Here is a 19063-nt window from a genome sequence, read left to right on the forward strand (position 1 = left end):
TATATGGAGATTACAGGTGTTCGTTAACTTATATCATTGTAATATTATTTTTTTGGACGGATCCCTCAACGACATTCAACAAAGCAAGATCAGCCTAATGACACCAAGTAGGGCGCCGAACAGAAATTGAACGAACAAAACATTAGGGGAAGGAAAAAGTTAGGAGAAGTAAAATGATAAAAAAATAGTGATGTTGATAATAAATCAGGACCCCCTCATAAGATAAAAAGCTAACCTTGACATGTTTACTTGGCATACACAAAGAAATAAATCATGGCACCGGTTAAGAATGGTCAGTAGCAAATTCTGCTACTAAGAAAATTAAAGGGACACAAAGCACATCTAGCTACAGGACGATACTATGTGAATGAAACGATTACCCGCCAATTGTATTTCAAACAATTGTGTTAAGGACTGACAGAAATAAAAACAGATAAAATACAGAGATAATCGTGTTAATACATGTGACAAAAATATTGGGACCATAAGAAAAAATACTCAATACTTTTAGGGTATAGCCAGCAAAGCTAAGAAGGCAAGTTACCCGTGACTCCGGAAAATGAAGAATGACGGGGTCCCTCATCAGGAAACAGCCCTGTTGTTGAGGTGAATTATTTTATATCACAATTCAAATAATATTACATTGCAATAATAAGCAGAGCATCGTGTGACATTAACTGACAATTTTTTGGTAAGTGAGATTCACCTCAACAACATGGCTGTTTCCTGATGAGGGACCCCGTCAATCTTCATTTTTAACTTTGTGTATCGTTTGAACAGGACTGGCTTAGATTTATTAGTAAAATAGCACACAATCAGTTAAGTTATTTTTCATACATAAGTTAAATCATTACATTTTTACACTCGTTTTTAAACGGTTCAAATTATTTATGCCACTAATGAATACTGACTTTCATATTTCTGGTTTAATCTGAACAGTTTTTATTAAAGTAAATATAGTTAACACGTTCAACACTTCCATTCTTTTCCTTTAACATTCAAAGTATGGTATCATAGTTTATTTTTATTCAATTATTTTACAAATTTTCAAAGATGAAAACATTAAATTCTACAAAGATTTTATGTTAAATAAAATATAATTGTCGAATGCTATATGAAATTACTGGTTATTAAACTTGCTGTTGCTTTTTTCATTACAGAAACATCTCATGTGTTACCGTGCTCATCAACAATAATCGCACACAGTTTTAGTATCAGTAAATTCATGTTCTACCTAGAAAACGTAACTTAATAAATATGTAAACAATACTCTTGTTAGTGAAAAGAAATGATAATCTTTGGATTGATAAAATTTAGCATATTTATTAGGACAACTATATTACAATTATTAAACATCGTACCAATGATTATTTATAGAATTCTTTAAATTTGATACAAATCCACTACATTTTTTATTTACCATCAGTCATTTTCAAGAGTCTCATAGTAAAGACACAATCAACATTGATTTCACACGTATCTCTAATACACGTATGTATCTTGTTAAAAATACCATTGTATCTAACTTTAATGTTTACAGATTGTCACCCAGAATGTATACTGGATATAATGGATTGAATAATTATATGTTCTGCAAGACACTCATGATTAGTTGACGAAAGTTGGCAAATTTCTATTTTTAACTGTTGGATTACCGGGCAGACAATTAGTCATATAATAGGGGATAATAATTGCAACGCACACGCTTGTAAGATATATAATCTTGACTCAACGCTCAAATACCAAAAATTGAACAATCCTATGTTCCTTTATGAGAGTTACTGATAATTAGATGCTTATATGTCAGCATACGAAGTAAGTTATTCTATAGATATAGCAAAATGTTTGTATCATTAAACTTTTATAAAACTGTTTTTGTTCTTTTAAGTCGATATCTTTGATATCATAATGCATGGTTTGGTATCCAATATCATAGCATTTATTTCGTATCGATTAAGTCATATCGTTTAACTTTTGATACAATAGGTTGATGTTTTAAACTCGTATATATGTATTGTTTGATATATTAACTCATGGCACACTGTGTGGTTTCTGTAAGAGCATTATTGATGCTTGTAATATTTCAAATCAAGCACATTATTTTGTATCTTTGAACTTAAAGCACTTTTTGGGCATCATTTACTAACCATTATTGCGAAACGCAATAGCTATTTTACTTGCTTGCAACTTTGTATGAGCGTAGAGAAGTACCGCATAAAAAAGCAAACAAAATAACACTCTGTTAACAATCATTGACTGAATAAACAATAAAGAGGAGTGAATATAAGCACAGTTATCCAACGCGAACATGAACTTTTGTTAAAATGATTGATTACGTAATTAACAAGTACATCAACAGGAACATATTTACTTTAAGTATGTATGAACAGTGTACATAATTTGTACCGCGGAATCTCCTTTGTTCAAGTTCTAATAAGAAGGCAAAATGTGTATGGAAGAAAAAAGACAAATATTGAAATTAACCATGCATTGCTTCTTGGGAGTGACGTATGCTGAATACTTTATTACATACAAAATACGTTTTTTTACTAATCAAATTTTTTAAGTTAAGAAAAAATTCAAGGCTTGTCCCATTTGGTTAAATGTTTCATAATATGTGCAATATATGTAGTAACAATACTATTAAGCTTGAATGCACAAACGGGTTTTAAGTTATTATATATTACAATTAAAGTGACATTTAATCAGTTTTTGCTATACAGTTGAGTTGAATTAGTAATTATATTTCAACTGATTTACTGTTTTATAATGTTGATTGACCAATATCTAATAATATAAATATATCTTCCATACAATACTTATTAGTTGCTTGCAAAATAAAATAATTGTTTAACAACCCAAAGCTTTCAAGTATCAAATATAACGATAAACAGTATTGATCTACATTTTTGCAGTTTGAAAGCTTAACAAATTCTTCTCAAATTCAATGCTCAACTATTTCATTAAAATGTTGTTCGATAAATAAAACTAAAGAACATCAATTGTCTCCACGGTACATTAATCACAGACTTTGGAATTATTGCGACAGAAGGCCAAAATGTGAATGGCACATAATTACATTGTGCCAGGAACATTTGTATGGTTAAGCTTTTAATATTGTGTTGTTACATTAATGATTTTCTTTCAACTTATAAATAAAGCCTTAGTCATTTGTTTCAAAGACACATTTTATATGTTGAATTTATCCGACATTCTCACAAATATATAAGAGAACCAATGTTTCTGAGATAAAAATGTTTAAGATCTTGCCATTAGGGAATAGAAAATTTTGTTGAAATATTTCATGATCCAACATAGCCTAATCAGAGTGATCATCTGTTAATTCCATTCTATTTCTGTAGACTTACACAACTATGAAATTTTCTTGTCTAATATTATTCACATTTTTACTTTTATTGCATTAAATTTCACGTAAAGACAATTTTCTAGCATCTAAGCAATTCTTATGCAGAATTTAAAAAAAAGTACCGAAAGACCCCAGTGAAAATACGGAAAATATTTTTCACTGAGTGAAAAAAAAATTTTTTAAACGTGAAAATACGGAAAATGAAAATACGCATTTTATTTCATCAATATTTCTCAATATTTCATTTATAAGTATATAATAAATACACAAACCACTGTTCTGAGAAAAAGATGGTTTCAGACTTGGCCATTAGGGTAAATAGAATTTATTTTGCTTGAAATGCATTTATATCCAAACAATAAGCTTAATCAAGAGGATACATCTCTTTTATCTCCATTTTCTATTTTCTGTCAGACTTCACAAATGTACGTCAAATTATTCCAACAATTGCAGTCTAATGAGCTGTATTCACAATCTACTAGCATAATTTCACATAAGAGACACATTTTCCTCAGCAACTAAGCAATCTCTTAAATGTATATTTATTATTTACTTTGTGAACACAAAGTGTAAGTGCATTTAGTAGCGTATAAAATTGAAAACTGTCTCGTTACGTACTATAGGGTACACATACATAAAATGACAGAATTATACTTGAAGAATTAGAAAATGTACATTTACCCTAAGTAATAAAACTTATACCTGACACTTATGTGTATTAAAACACGCTGCAAGATCAAATTGTTCTAAAACATAATAATTAACTTTTATTATGCATGTATTTAACACCTGTAGTATTAAGGTGGCAGTCGAATATTGGCACCATACGATATTTTTACATAAGCATGCATCATTACAAAATATACACAATCATAACACTGGTATGATGAACGGTGATAAATTACCTCATTATAACTGCTTTACATTACGATTGTTTGAAGCATATATAAAACTTAAGCCGTAACGTTTTGCTTAACAGAATTACGTATAAAGCGGTGCTTGCGATCACATTGGTTCCAGCAATTAAAACGGATGTAAATGTGTAAGGAAAGTGATTTATATATCACATTTTCCCAGTATAATTATAAGTGCATTTAGGAGCGTATAAAATTGAAAACTGTCTCGTTACGTACTATAGGGTACACATACATAAAATGACAGAATTATACTTGAAGAATTAGAAAATGTACATTTACCCTAAGTAATAAAACTTATACCTGACACTTATGTGTATTAAAACACGCTGCAAGATCAAATTGTTCTAAAACATAATAATTAACTTTTATTATGCATGTATTTAACACCTGTAGTATTAAGGTGGCAGTCGAATATTGGCACCATACGATATTTACATAAGCATGCATCATTACAAAATATACAGAATCATAACACTGGTATGATGAACGGTGATAAGTTACCTCATTAAAACTGCTTTACATTACGATTGTTTGAAGCATATATAAATTTTAAGCCGTAAAGTTTTGCTTAACATAATTACGTATAAAGCGGTGCTTGCGATCACATTGGTTCCAGCAATTAAAACGGATGTAAATGTGTAAGGAAAGTGATTTATATATCACATTTTTCCAGTATCATTATAAGTCATACCACATTTTTCAAAATAAAACAATTTCTATTATGTTGAGATCTTTATTCTTGATTACTGTTTAAAACAACATAAAAATACAACATCTAAACAGGTTTAAAATGTTGTAAATAATATGATGACAATCCATCTATAGAGTATGAGGAGTGTCCAAATATGAATGCATCTAATTGATATATTGTTCAATACTGCGAAAAGAATTTCTAGTTATTAAGAGGTATTAACATGACTTTTTCAATAATGGATTGCAGAAGGGGTGAATGAATTATGTCTTACACGAACATTTCTTAAAATCTTAAAAATTTTTCTAAAAAAACAAGTGAATGATTTAATACTGAACATGTGTATCTAAAATGCCATGGTATATTCACAGGTACATATGCATGTAAAACGGCGATACATGTGTACGCATTGCATCATATGTTCAAGCGTGACAGAAATATTGCAAGAGGGCGGGCTGTTAAGAATTTGAAGTATGCACTTCTTTATGAAAAATGTTGTTGTTTTGAACATCAGACAATCATTTTAATTAGATCCTATATTATTTCATTTTTCCGCCTTGCTGTAAGGCGAATGAAAACGTTGTTCACTTGAAATTCGTTTGATATTAACTGACACAAATACAACCTGCATCTTGTAAGAAAACTTCAATTAACACGCACCTTGCTGTTTGATATTAACAAGGCACAATCGGACCTAAAGTATTTTACAATGTTACACGCCTAAAAATAAAATAGCTCGTTATTTTACATAATCTCTGTAATTAACATATGAACTGTTTTCGTGGTATTCGTGATTTGGCATCTAATGATACTTTTGTAGACATGCTACATTACCATATGAATATAAACATAGCGGCAGTAAGATGAATAGAAGATAGATTGCCTCATTATAATGATATTTGCAACGATATTTAAAACTACTTGTCATTTTTCTAAAGTAAATTCGTTAAAATGAAAGTATTTTCCGGAGTTATTGAAGAGTTATTACGTACACAGAAATCAAAATAAATGAATCTTAAAGCAAGAAACAGACGAGATATTTGTGCTTGTACATGTAAGTATATATATTATACATGTATACATAATATCTCACGGTTAAACTGTAACATTAACTTGCATTATTTTATGCTTTTTGGGGGATTACTGATTTATCCATGAACATTAAAGATCCTGTAACACATTTTTTATGGTTTTAGATCATAAAGTGTAGGTCAAATTTTACAATACGAAATGAATGCATATATTTTAATGCTTACATATAATATGCACAAATATTTGCACTACACATTTTACATATTCTTAGAAATGATTTATTTGCATAATTATGTATATATACATAATTTCACTTAGTGTGGTTAACCACTTTGATCACAACATTTCACAGTAAAAATTATGAAAGTATAATTTTAAACTTTTCAATGAAGAGACTATTTATATTAAAGATTTTTCCCATGTGATTTCTCATTTTTATTTAAGCTTATTATTCCGACATATCCAGGCTTGTTGAGAAAAAAGCAAATCTGAAATTAATAAATTACTTAAATTTAAAACGTAATAAAAACGATAAAACTTTATTCAATTCATTCAATTGACCGATCACCAAGATTCGTCTGTACGTTTTGATTTCGCGCGTCATGCAAAATTGCTCTTGGTGACACTTGGGTATATTTAAGTTTTCTACGAGCCAATACTGGAAAACTGTGTAAAAAACAGTCAACAGTCCGAAGGATAGGTAAATAACCGATAGCCTTACAAAATATTCCATTTTTTCCAAAATCAACAATAACAAGATATAAAAAACGTTCAATAATGGAGCGTACTCGTGTGATACATGTTATCTCCTGCATGCACAGATTTCAATTATTGAAATGTTTGTAGCTGTGCACGATATCATTATAAGGAAATTAACTGAATCAAAGTATCATCCTCCGGATATGGTGATTTGACTTTGGTATATTTTTATAGCAAAAGTAAAGGTGTTTATAATTCACATTTCCATTAGTTTTTTTATTAATAAACATTTCAACATCCTGTTCAATATTGTTTTGTGTTGATATTTTAATGATAGACAGAAACAACTTTAGTCTTGAACTTAAACCTACATGCAGGTATTGAAACATTTTGTGGTATCTATTTCCCTTCTAACATTAAAGTTAATTGACATGAACTAATTGTAACCTTTAACAAAAAGAATGCATAAATACAGGTTGCAAATTACATGGTTAATTTGAGAAAAAGAGATCATTAGATAAATAAAACTGCACGAAGCGAAAATTTTAAAGATCATGTAACACAATTTTTTTCATGGTTTATTTTATAAATATGGTGCTCAAATTAAGATTTGTCAATATTGTAAGTTCCAATAAGCATTATTTATAAAGATATAACCCAATTTAACATTTCATGTACATAAAGGGAGGTTATTAGAAATTGATTTTCTATTAATTCTAAGTCAAATTTTCCAATGAGAAATGAATGCATGTAATTTATTGATTTAATATAATGTGCACAAATATTTGCAGTACACATTTTACATATTCTTCGATGTTTGAAAATTGTTTTATTTGCATAATTATATACATATATAATTTTTTGCAAGTGTGGTTTACACAATCACAAAACATACAGGATCTTTAAGCAACTCAATAAATGGAATCATACCTCTTCTTTCAAAAAATAGATAAATATAGAATCCCAAAATTGAAAATGTTGCAGGCTCGGTTTGATTGAGCCTGTTCATGGACGGTACTGTCAAGTGCATACTACCGTCCACGCCCCCTAGCACCGGCTTAAGCAGAATTCAACATTTAAACATGAAATAGTAAAATTTAGAAACATCCACAGATGTGTTCATACGGCGGTTATCATGGAACCTTCAATGTGACACTTCCGTGCCATTCCATGAAAAGCGGCGTATAGTCCCCAAGTAATAAAAAGCGTGTGCCCTAAACGAGAAAACAATGGGCGAAACTAAACCTAATACCTCTTGTTTCAAACATAATACAACACTTTTGATACGATTCGGGGTGTTGCTTATGAAATCGCAAATATATTTTCACAAAATTTAAATTAACGAAAAACACTTTTTTACTGTAAAATGATGAAGACAGTTAAAGTTAGACACTCTGTCATAAATATGCATATTCTAATTAAGGTTATTTATGTGATTTATGTGGTTATATAGAGGATGTTTGTTTAGTTCAGTGTAAGATCGGAATTTATTTCACCGAGTGAGCACCAAAAGGTATATTTCACGAGTGGCGCAGCCACGAGTGAAATATGAACTTTTGGTGTTCACAAGGTGAAATATATTTCGACCTTACACTAAACTAAACAAATTTTCTTTTATTACATGCAAAGAAACGTTTTAAAAAGACATTAAACCTAATACTGAATGACAAGCGCGCCAAATAATAATAGAACGTGACGTCATTTACGACGTCACGTCATTAAGTTGGTACCCAGTACTGTGCACGCTGGTATTTCACTGAAACAACGTAAGGGGCTTAAGTTCAAAACAGTGAAATTATCAAAGTGGTAATTTCACTGTTTCAAACAGTGAAATTACCAGTATATTTCTATAAACCACCGAAAAGCGTGTAATAAATGGTGTATAATGCATATAAAATGTGCGTGCGTGTTTGATGATTAAGTGCAGTTAAATGCCTAAACCCTAGCATACCATATGCCTTGATACTGTCAATATCTTTAAAAGGGTAAATAATTGAAAAGAACGATTATTAAAGAAAAGTTACAGCAGATCCAGTATTAATGAGTACATTTTGTACCTCTGCAATATTTTGTTTTGGAAAACAGTAAGAAAAAAGTAAACCCAATAGAATTATTTAAATGATTATAAATAGTAAATGGGAACTTTAACAGGATGATGTATCGATAATTATGTAATGCTTTATCTTTTAGAATTTGAAGCAAGATTGATTATAGAATACAAGGGATATGCCACCATACACTTCGGTTATTACGGTCCATTTTAAGAATTGATTTTTCTTTATTTTTTCTTTTGTTTTAATAACTAGAACTCCGCGAGTCGGATGTGTCGCCTTGTGAACAATGTAGTTTAGGGGAAATGGCCAGGACAAAAATGAAATATGAAAAATAACAAAGGGAAATAACTAAAAAAATAATATGTGCAGAGCAGCATTTCTGTACACTGCACTTCTTATCAATAAGATCCATCATTCTATGATGTTTCAAGTCAATAGCTTTCATACTTGAGGAGAAATGACCAGGATAAAAATAAAGTAAGAAAATCAACAAAGGGCAATTACTCAAAAATAAGAAATGCAGAGTATCAGTTCTTATGCACTGCACTTCTTTTTAATGAGATCTATCATCCTATGAAGTTTCAAGTCCATAACTTTTATACTTTCAGAGAAATGGCCTGGACAAAAATTAAGTATGAAAATTAACAAAGGGCCATTACTCAAAAATTAAGAAATACATAGTACCGATTCTTGTGCACTGCACTTCTTAATAATGAGATCTATCATCCTATGAAGTTTTAAGTCCATAGCTTTTATACTTAAGGAGAAATGGCCCGGACAAAATTAAAAAATTAAAATAAACAAAGGGCAATAACTCAAAAAATAAGAAATGCAGAGTACCAGTTCTTGTGCACTGCACTTCTTCTTAATGAGACCTATCATCCTATGAAGTTTCAAGTCCATGGCTTTTATACATTAGGAGAAATGGCCCGGACAAAAATTAAGTATGAAAATTAACAAAGGGCAATAACTCAAAAAATAAGAAATGCAGAGTACCAGTTCTTGTGCACTGCACTTCTTCTTAATGAGACCTATCATCCTATGAAGTTTCAAGTCCATGGCTTTTATACATTAGGAGAAATGGCCCGGACAAAAATAAAGTATGAAAATTAACAAAGGGCAATAACTCAAAAATTAGGAAGTGCAGAGTACTAGTTCTTGTGCACTGCACTTGTTCTTAATGAGATCTATCATCCTATGAAGTTTCAAGTCTATAGCTGTTTTAGTTGAAGAGAAATGGCCCGGACAAAATTAAAGTATGAAAATTAACAAAGGGCAATAACTCAAAAAATAAGAACTGCAGAGTACTGGTCCTTGTGCACTGCACTTCGGGTTATTGAAAGAAGCATGCATACCAAGTTTGAAGTCAATCAGACTTATAGTGACTGAGTTATGCTCCGGACAAGCTTTAGCGGACGCGGACGCCGACGCCGACAACGACAACGACGCCGACACAGACGCCGCCGCCGCCGACACCGCCGACAAAAGTAACCCCTATATGTCACCTTTTCAAGGCGACACAAAAATGGTTTGGTGATTTAGTAGTAGTCATATTGCCGTGGTACATTTACCAGTTTTCATGAATACTTTCGAATGTTAGAATTAAATGTTTTCATTATCACTGTTTTTATCATTGACACGGTTTCATTCCACACGTGATGAGTGGACATAATACATGTTTTAAAGAAATTGAATATTACATGTTGTTTAAGTTTATATAATTTCACACATTACATGTCCCTCTCCTTTCACCGCCCTTATGTCCACTCCAGGTTTTGGTTTGGTGCCTTCTGGGTGCCCTACTTTGGTGTGTCGGGGGCTGCGTCCTGTGAACGTTGCCTTTGCCTTGTTGATCTTTATTCTTGTCTTTTAACACTTTATCTTTACAATCATAATTATTCTTCTCATTATTTAACAAAATGATTTTTTATTATACGCTTAATTTAATAATAATTTAATAGTTTGCCAATAATGTTTACTACTTATAATACGCTCTCTTAGCATATGCCACTCTTTATTAAAACATCTTTTGTTACAATATTATGAATATCTGGAAAAAAGTGATCCCTCGGACGCATTAAAACAGTGCAATTTCATGAAAATTGCAGACTCGGTTTGATTGAGTCTGTATATGAGGAATAATGATAAAGTGCCACATCCCTCACGTACCCTGGCATATTGTGCACTCATTTAATGTTAAATATATCTTATATAGCAATAATACTCTTACTGGAGTACTGGCGTTCAATTTCTATGAACGTCTATTAAAAGTACTGTATGGGGTAATGATCGTTATGTCATACGAAGATTGTGCATTATCTTGATTTTGCACATTGATGGTGCGCGTAGTAAAGAGGTTTATACCTTCTATCATATTTGTAATCAAGAACTTACAATTAAACTGCCAAATTACATCAATTTGTGTTTAAATATTTTGCTCAAATTTGATATTTGAAAATCAGATAATTGCTATACATGTAGCTTTTGAGTACACAGAAAAAAACATAGGTTACGTTTTAAAGTTTACACACTATAGCTAATTTAAAAACATTTTGAATACATAGTGGCTAGGAAAAACTGGAATTTTTGAGGACTAAATAACCTGGCCAGTTTAAGGGAATGCTCCTTCCACAACATTTTCTTATTCGAATTAGACATTTATATTAAGAATCTGCCAGTTCCTATAATAACAGTTAAGCATAGTATATCTTTAAAATTGTTTCATAAACATGATTATAGATAATGCATGTCTTGCTCGGATTAATGTTTTTTACCTTTAAAATATAACATAAATATTTTCTTTTCTTATAACTTTTTTTAAAACAAAAATATGTTATTGTTTCATGTTAATGATTCTAAAATGAAACAATAGCGTATGGTCCGTTTCGTGGTCTTATAACTGTGCATATGATTGGTAACTTGGAATTCGGAACATAGTTATAAAAATAAAAAAGATAAAAAATGGATAATTGGCAAAGCAAACAGCATAAAATCCAGATATGATTCTATAAAAAGCGAGATACAAAAGATTTTATCAACAAGAAAAAGAGTGGCCTTTTTCTGTTAATTTGAGTTTAAAGATGTTTATTTTCTCTATTTCATCGCCACATCAGCGTTGTTTGCGCCGTGTGGAGGCCCGTACAATCAATCAAGGATTTTATATTTCCGACCCTTCAAGATCGTTCAGCGCGACATTATTCTTGTGTATTTTTTTTCAAATGTAATTATTTGGCGTTTTCTAGATGGGTAGGTTGCAATATTCCTACTTGAAAAATGTTAACTCACCCTTAGGATTGAATGACGCTTATTGTGTTCCACAACAGGAACATTTAAATATGAAAAAATAGTGAAATTTTGAAATGAGAAACATTTAAAGATGTGTTAATACGGCGATTATCATGAAACTTTTAATTTGACATACTTGTGCTATTCAATGAAAAGCAGTGTATGGTCCCCAAGTACCATAATGCGTCTGCCCTAAAGGAGAAAAAAATGAGCTGAACAAAGTGGTTAAGAGGTTATGAAACATACATATTGCAGATAAGACGTCAAAAATTAAAATGCGGGCAACATATCCTTAGGTGATTAAACAGTATTCACCAGTAGGTTGCCTGAATAACAAAAATTTGATTGTAAACCTTCAACTTAATTTATCCTTAGAGTTAATGGAAATATTACGCACTCACATTAGCATGTACGTTTAAGGAATACGGACATAGTGGTTTATTTTGCATATTATATAACGAAATACTTTTTTCACTTGATGAACAACGACAAAAGTATCATTAATGACGAAAACAATCTGCTAAACAGCTTGCGGATTTCATTTTGCAATGAACAGAATGCCAAGAAAAATAGTGATATAATTGATTGATAAAAGGAACCTGTTAGAAGGCGGGGCTCTTGAAAGGTTGTTAAGTCATAATGAAAACAAAAACAAGATAATCCAGAGCACTTAAAAGAAAATTCCCAGACAAAAACGCTTAAATGTGAAATATAGGTTGTAAGTGCTTCAAGGTCGACATTCTAGGCTTTCTGGGAGCATAAGATAAGGTACCCCGCTATTCTAGCTACATTATATACATTTCTTCGGGAGTTAAAGTAAAGCATAGTATCAATGCATTCCCTTGTTTTAGCTCAACACGTATTGCAAACTTTTAAAATCTGTATTTAAAACGTCCGACTTTTAACGACAACCAACATGATTTAATGAGACTGAAAATCAACTTATTAGAGCAACATTCACAGAAAGCAGCCTCATTACATCCTGAAATGTATACATCAGGCAATACAAATTATAAATACACGACGCCAGTGTTAGTGAGAATGCGTTTATTTGTTGTAATCACACAGCTAAGTACATGTCGATCTCGGCTTTTTATTACTTTCATTACTTTGCCCAGAGACCACTGTCCTCTTGGCATATTTCCGTCTGCTACCAGCACGAGATCACCTTCAACAACGTCTCTGGTTGACTTCTGCCACTTCTGGCGGCATTGGAGAGATGGCAAATACTCGCGTGTCCAACGCCTCCAAAACACATCGGCCATATACTGAACTTGGCGCCACCAACGTTTAACATACTGATCTTCTTTTCGGAATACACCTGGCGGAACACTAGATTTTTCTTTCATCAACAGTAACATTTTTGGGGTAAGGGATGGAATATCTCTGGGGTCGTTGCTTACTTGAGTTATTGGTCTGTCATTCATTATTTTTTCTGCCTCTGTCATCAGAGTAATAAGCGTCTCATCATTCAACAATTGTTCAGTAGGAAGTGCCTTCAGTATTGCGCTGATCTAATAAGACGCTCCCAAGTGCCACCACGGTGGCTCGCGTATGATGAATTAAATACCATTCAATTTCTCTTTGGGTCATATTACGACTTATATTCACAATATTCCATTCTCTGATAGATGTGCGCATTGCTCTCTCGCCAGCAACTAAATTTGTACCATTGTCACTATAAACATTCTCCGGTTTTCCTCGTCTATTTGTGAATTGCTGAAAGGTGCTTAAAAGGGAATCGGTAGTCAAACTATTAGCAACCTCAAAATGAACAGCTCTTGATTTTAGACATCCGAATCTTTTTACAATATTACGGCCTTGCTTGACGTTCAATGGACCAAACTAATCTATTCCTACAAAGGAAAATGGAAGCTTATCAGGTGAAATTTGTTGTTCCAATAGTGACGCCATCTGTTGGTAAAGGAGTGGGCTATTACGCTATTACGCTTCCGACATACAAGGCACTGCCTGATGAAGCTCTTTACTGAGCTTGTTCCTCGTAGTATCAAAAACTTTTCTCTCAGAGCCGCAAGCACTCTTTTAAAAATGTTCAATAACAAGCTTTGTAATACTATGTTTTTTGGAAGAATAATTAGCCAGTTATCTTTTCATGCTAGTAACTGTCTATCATCAACACGAATTAACCCGCCTTCTAATAATGGGTTAAGAGACACAATTTTGCTGTCGTTCTTCTCTGTCTTTCCTTTGTTCAACATATTAATTTCTTTTTGAAAATGTGTACTTTGTACTTGTTGTAATATGTCCCTCGTGACATTCCGTAGTTCTTTAACCGTAATCTCGCCACTAGATACTTCTACATTATGTTTTAAGTACCGATTTCTACAGAAGTATTGAAATCGTAAAAGCAAGGCAAATGCACGTTGTATGACCCTACTATTTTAAGACATTCTGCATGTTTAGTGTTCAACCCTTTTACAGTTGCACACTACGCTTTCGTCTTTTGATTACATCTGACGGACCAAGTGGGAGACTCTATGATTGATAGTTCGTAAAGCCCTTTGGGACTGAATTGTCTTAATGTTCGTCTTCTGTCTTGCTTCGTCGGGCCCTTGTATGTGATTATCTTGTTGCTCTGTCTTCCTTTAGGACATTGAGTACTTTTGTTATGGTCATTGGGTTTACTTTTATATGTTTCTACATGATCATTTTAGTGTTTTACTTATTTAACCTTTTGTAACCATGACAACTGTTAGAATTTCACTTGGCGGGGATTCATTTTATTTACACTGTCTCGTTTATAGGAACATGGTGGGGCTAAGAGCGAGGTTTGGTGCACCATTAACCGGTTTAAACTCCCCAGCAGTCATTTTTATGCTGCTGACCGTTCCAAGGCGGCGCCCCTCTGTGTTCCTCAGATGTATGTCTATGTTGTTTCATACTGTTTTGGTGACACTTTTGCTTGTGTCCCTTGTTGTTTTCTCGTCTACGGTAAGTATCTTCCCCATTGCCTCTAGTTTTTATTTCTTTGATTAACCCCCACCCCCCCCCTTCCCCCGGTCTCCTGTCCCCTTCCCCTTTGTTGGCCTATTATTCTTTTCTTTGAATTCCTAATTAGTTACAAATTATCATTTAATGGTTAACCTGTCCGTGCTCTGTCTTTGCCCTGTCCTGTTTTTGTTTTGGGTCCGCCTGGGCTCCTTGCCACTGGTTTTGTTGCTGGGTCATGTGGGGGTTGCGTTCATTGAACGCCGCCTTTCCTTGTTGATCTTATTTATCATATTTTGTAATTTATTCCAGCTTGAGTACCTGTTTATTACGTCATCTAACATAATGGTTGTCACCAAACTATTTATTTAGATTTCCCTCTTTACCTCAGTGTCATCGTTGGCTATAATAGGAATTTTTATTCGCGACGGCCAACAATTGGATTCTTTTGCAGAAATAAAGGACCTTGTAGCCATTTCTGTATACTTATAATGTCAATCATGTTGATGTCATGTCAGCAGGATTCAAACACGATTCCACGTGATGCCACTGCTCAGGTGTTTTTCATTAATAACACTCAACCGGTTGCCAACAAACGTTCTAAATCTTTTTGTTTTATTGTTTATATATCCTAACAATATAGTAGAGTCAGTCCAGAAAATGGTTTGATCAACCTTTAAATCTAGTTCGCTGTTCAGCATAGCTTTAATACTACAAGCATCCACCGTCCCCAGATAGCTCCATACGCGGAATAGATAATTTCTTCATCGGTGCTAACCGTGCCTTTCCGGTTACGAGGGAACAGGATACTTAGTCATTTTCATCAACAATTCGCAGGTACGCGCATGCTCCGTATCCCAGCTCAGAGCCATCACAAAATATATGCAGCTGAACGTTTTTTATCTTAGCAGAATCCCTTGAACGAAAACAGCGTCGTATGGCAACATTTTCAAGGTCAGGTAGACGTTCGAGCCATTTCTGCCATTCTTCTCGGTATTTCGCGGGAATTTCATCATCCCATCCTATTTTTACTTTACATAATTTCTGTATGATAGCTTTTGCTCTAAGAGTTACAGGAGACATAAACCCAAGCGGATCAAATATTGAACTTACAATAGACAGCATGCCCCGTCTATTCAATGGCTTATCAGCTGTCTTCACCTTATCGTAAATGTGTCGTCTTCTATATTCCAGATAACACCCAGGTAAAGCTCTGTTACAGGGTAATATATTACCTGGTGCAAGGTAAACTACGGATAATAATAGGAATAGTGTCAAGAACGGCTCTGCTATTAGTGATCCACGTAGTAAGTCGAAAACCACCTTTACTCATGATTGACTGCAAATCACGAACTAAATTAATTGCCGTATGTTCATTGTCTACTTACTTTAAACAATCATTAACATAGAAGTTTCGTTTAATTGTTTTAAGTCAGCAATAAATTTAGTTCGTGATTTGCAGTCGATCATGAGTAAAGGTGGTTTTCGACTAACTATGTGGATCACTAATACAAACAAATGACAATTCTAGTTAGAAGTTGGCGGACAACAAGTCTCCACGTCAGGCTATACAAACAATCATTCTTTTGTCTTGTATATCCCTGTATTGACTAAAATATGTATATACCTCATAACTAGCCTTTCTTATATTAATTAATGTCCACTTCTTATATCTGTCATACAAAGTCTATTACGAATATGTATCAAAAAGAAAGATTTGCGAAAAAAAAACCTTGCAGACATCAGCAATATTTGTATTAAGCCATTTTACAAGTTACTTTGAAAGTATCAGTTTATTCCCATGACTATTTCTAAATAAAATACATGAGACGTCAATACATCACATGCGCAAGAGATAAATATAATATTATATCATGTGTCCACACAACAATTGGAGTATCATTGCCTCATCTGCAGTTCTTCAGTGCCACTGTTAAAAATTCCGACGGGTAGTTTTGACAATCATTTAAATAAATCATTTGCATAATAGTATTGCACTATGCTACTGATCTACAGCTTTCGTGTTCACTATTAACATTGTTCAATACACAATTGATTTCGTAGACAGGATATGTAAAACATGTTACATTTAATATAGCTAAATGAAATTCAAAATGTTCCTGCATTTGTGTTGCTTTGAAATTCCACATTGCATACCTAAATATCTAGCTGAACACATGCTAAATACATGTAAATGACTAAATGTTTTACCTATGATTCGTTTATTCAAAGAGTTCAGAGCCATGGGAAATGTTGTAACTTACGTCGAGAATTCCATGTATATCTAGGTAGTGATCACCCCAAAGGTGAATATTTCATTAAGTATATTGAAATATGTTAGAAAATATATGAAAATGAATTTTATGATAACTTTGTTCATTAACGAATGCTTTCGAGATTCATAAACGTAGCACACGATTGTCTGATAGTCTAGCAGTACTGGATTATGTGAAGAGTAATTCCGATATATTTATCACATAAATATTTATAACGTACATAAGGCAAAATATTAACAACTATCAATATTTCAAGAATCATTTAAGTTATTAAAAGTTAAAAACCACGACTATCTATATATCAGCCCAATAATTGAACAATAATCGGAATATAAATGTACGGCGTCAGTACCTTTGACTGTATTTATTGAGTTCGTTATAATTAAGAAGCTTCGTTAGCAAATTTACCGTACTTAACTTCAATATTGCTTTATTTTTCTTACCCTTCGGAATAATTTATTCCAGCACTTTTAAGTGTTTAAAATTGAGTACCACTCAAGTCGATGCTAGGGAACGCGAGGTATGTTGCACTTTTTCATTATCCCTCATGTACAGACTCAATTAAACCGAGTCTGAAATTTTCTTGTAATTTTGATGTAATTAAAGCTTTCGAGGGATCACTCTTTAAAGAAATGTTTAAACGCGTTGCATATTTTCTAAAGATACAAAGGTTTTAAGCTGGATACTATAGAGGCTGCAATCAATGAACGTTTCCATCTCTTGCTGATACATTTGTATCTTTTATTGTAGTACATGTTAACGAAACGAGACATTGATATTTATTTATAGACACTGCTAATGGTATGTAGTCTGATACATTTACAAACACGCATCTATTTGTACAACATGCGGATTGTATAGGGCTTATCATTAATCATTTAAAAATCTTGTTTAAACGTATTATTTGGTTTGATATTGGGAGTGCTAATTGTTACTGTGTCAATATTTAAAACTTTCATGACTGTTGTATTTTCACCGAAATGACATTTAAACAACGGCTCCACGATTAAGCATCCAGGATATAATCGCTAATAGAAAATCTGCATTTTATTTTCCTGGTGCATATTGGTTCCTTTGTTCTAAGGCAATTACAAAATACGTGTTTAGTATTAAAATAAAAACACTGTGTGCTTCAATTTTACATATAAGGAGTGATTCGTTGAAAAACAACAAAACGGTGAAGCTTCAAATATTAACAGAATTCGTTTCTTATTGAAGCCACCTACGGGGAATTATCATACTATACTAAAGAACTTAACATTGTGATTTTTTTACTTTCCAAAGCTAGAAATGTACCTTACAGTTTGAAAATTTTGTTCATCACCAACACCTCGGTTCTGCAATATTCCAGTGCCTTCACAGTAAACCTAGTAAACAAGACTACAAGTAAAAAATTGCTGGGAAATGCAGCAATATGATTGTCACGGCGAAAAACAACAACAACAAAAAAAAAAACCCACACACAAAAAAAAACAAAAAAAAACAGTTACATATATTGATAAGGTATCTCCAAATAGCATTGTTTTGAAATTGACACTTTAACTTGTTCAGAAGGTTTTAAAATATCATAATCATGTAACTTGTTACAAGAGCCATGTTTATATGTAGTAGAGCAGAATAATTATCATTCTTGTGTACTGCATACCTCTCGACACCTATGAAGGTTCATGTTGATATCTCAAAGGCCTTTGTAGTTATGCTCTGGACAAAATTAAGTATGAAAAATAACGAAGGGCAATAACTGAAAAATAATGCACGGTAGGTTAAATGTCTTGTGTGCTGCACTCCTCCTC

At 32.7% G+C, this 19063-nt stretch overlaps 1 protein-coding gene across 1 annotated transcript; it reads right to left on the reverse strand.

Moving 5' to 3' along the window:
* Positions 1-15804: 15804 nt before the first annotated feature.
* Positions 15805-16244, reverse strand: LOC132731512 (uncharacterized; the record flags this gene model as incomplete). The annotated part of the gene is made up of 1 exon (XM_060717706.1): positions 15805-16244. A coding segment is annotated over one exon (440 nt), but the record flags the coding sequence as incomplete, so codon positions are not given.
* Between the last annotated feature and the right edge of the window lie 2819 nt (positions 16245-19063).

This window comes from Ruditapes philippinarum, unplaced genomic scaffold (assembly GCF_026571515.1).
Source record: "Ruditapes philippinarum isolate M1 unplaced genomic scaffold, ASM2657151v2 ctg5189_1_1_1_1, whole genome shotgun sequence".
In the NCBI taxonomy this organism is placed as follows: domain Eukaryota; kingdom Metazoa; phylum Mollusca; class Bivalvia; order Venerida; family Veneridae; genus Ruditapes; species Ruditapes philippinarum.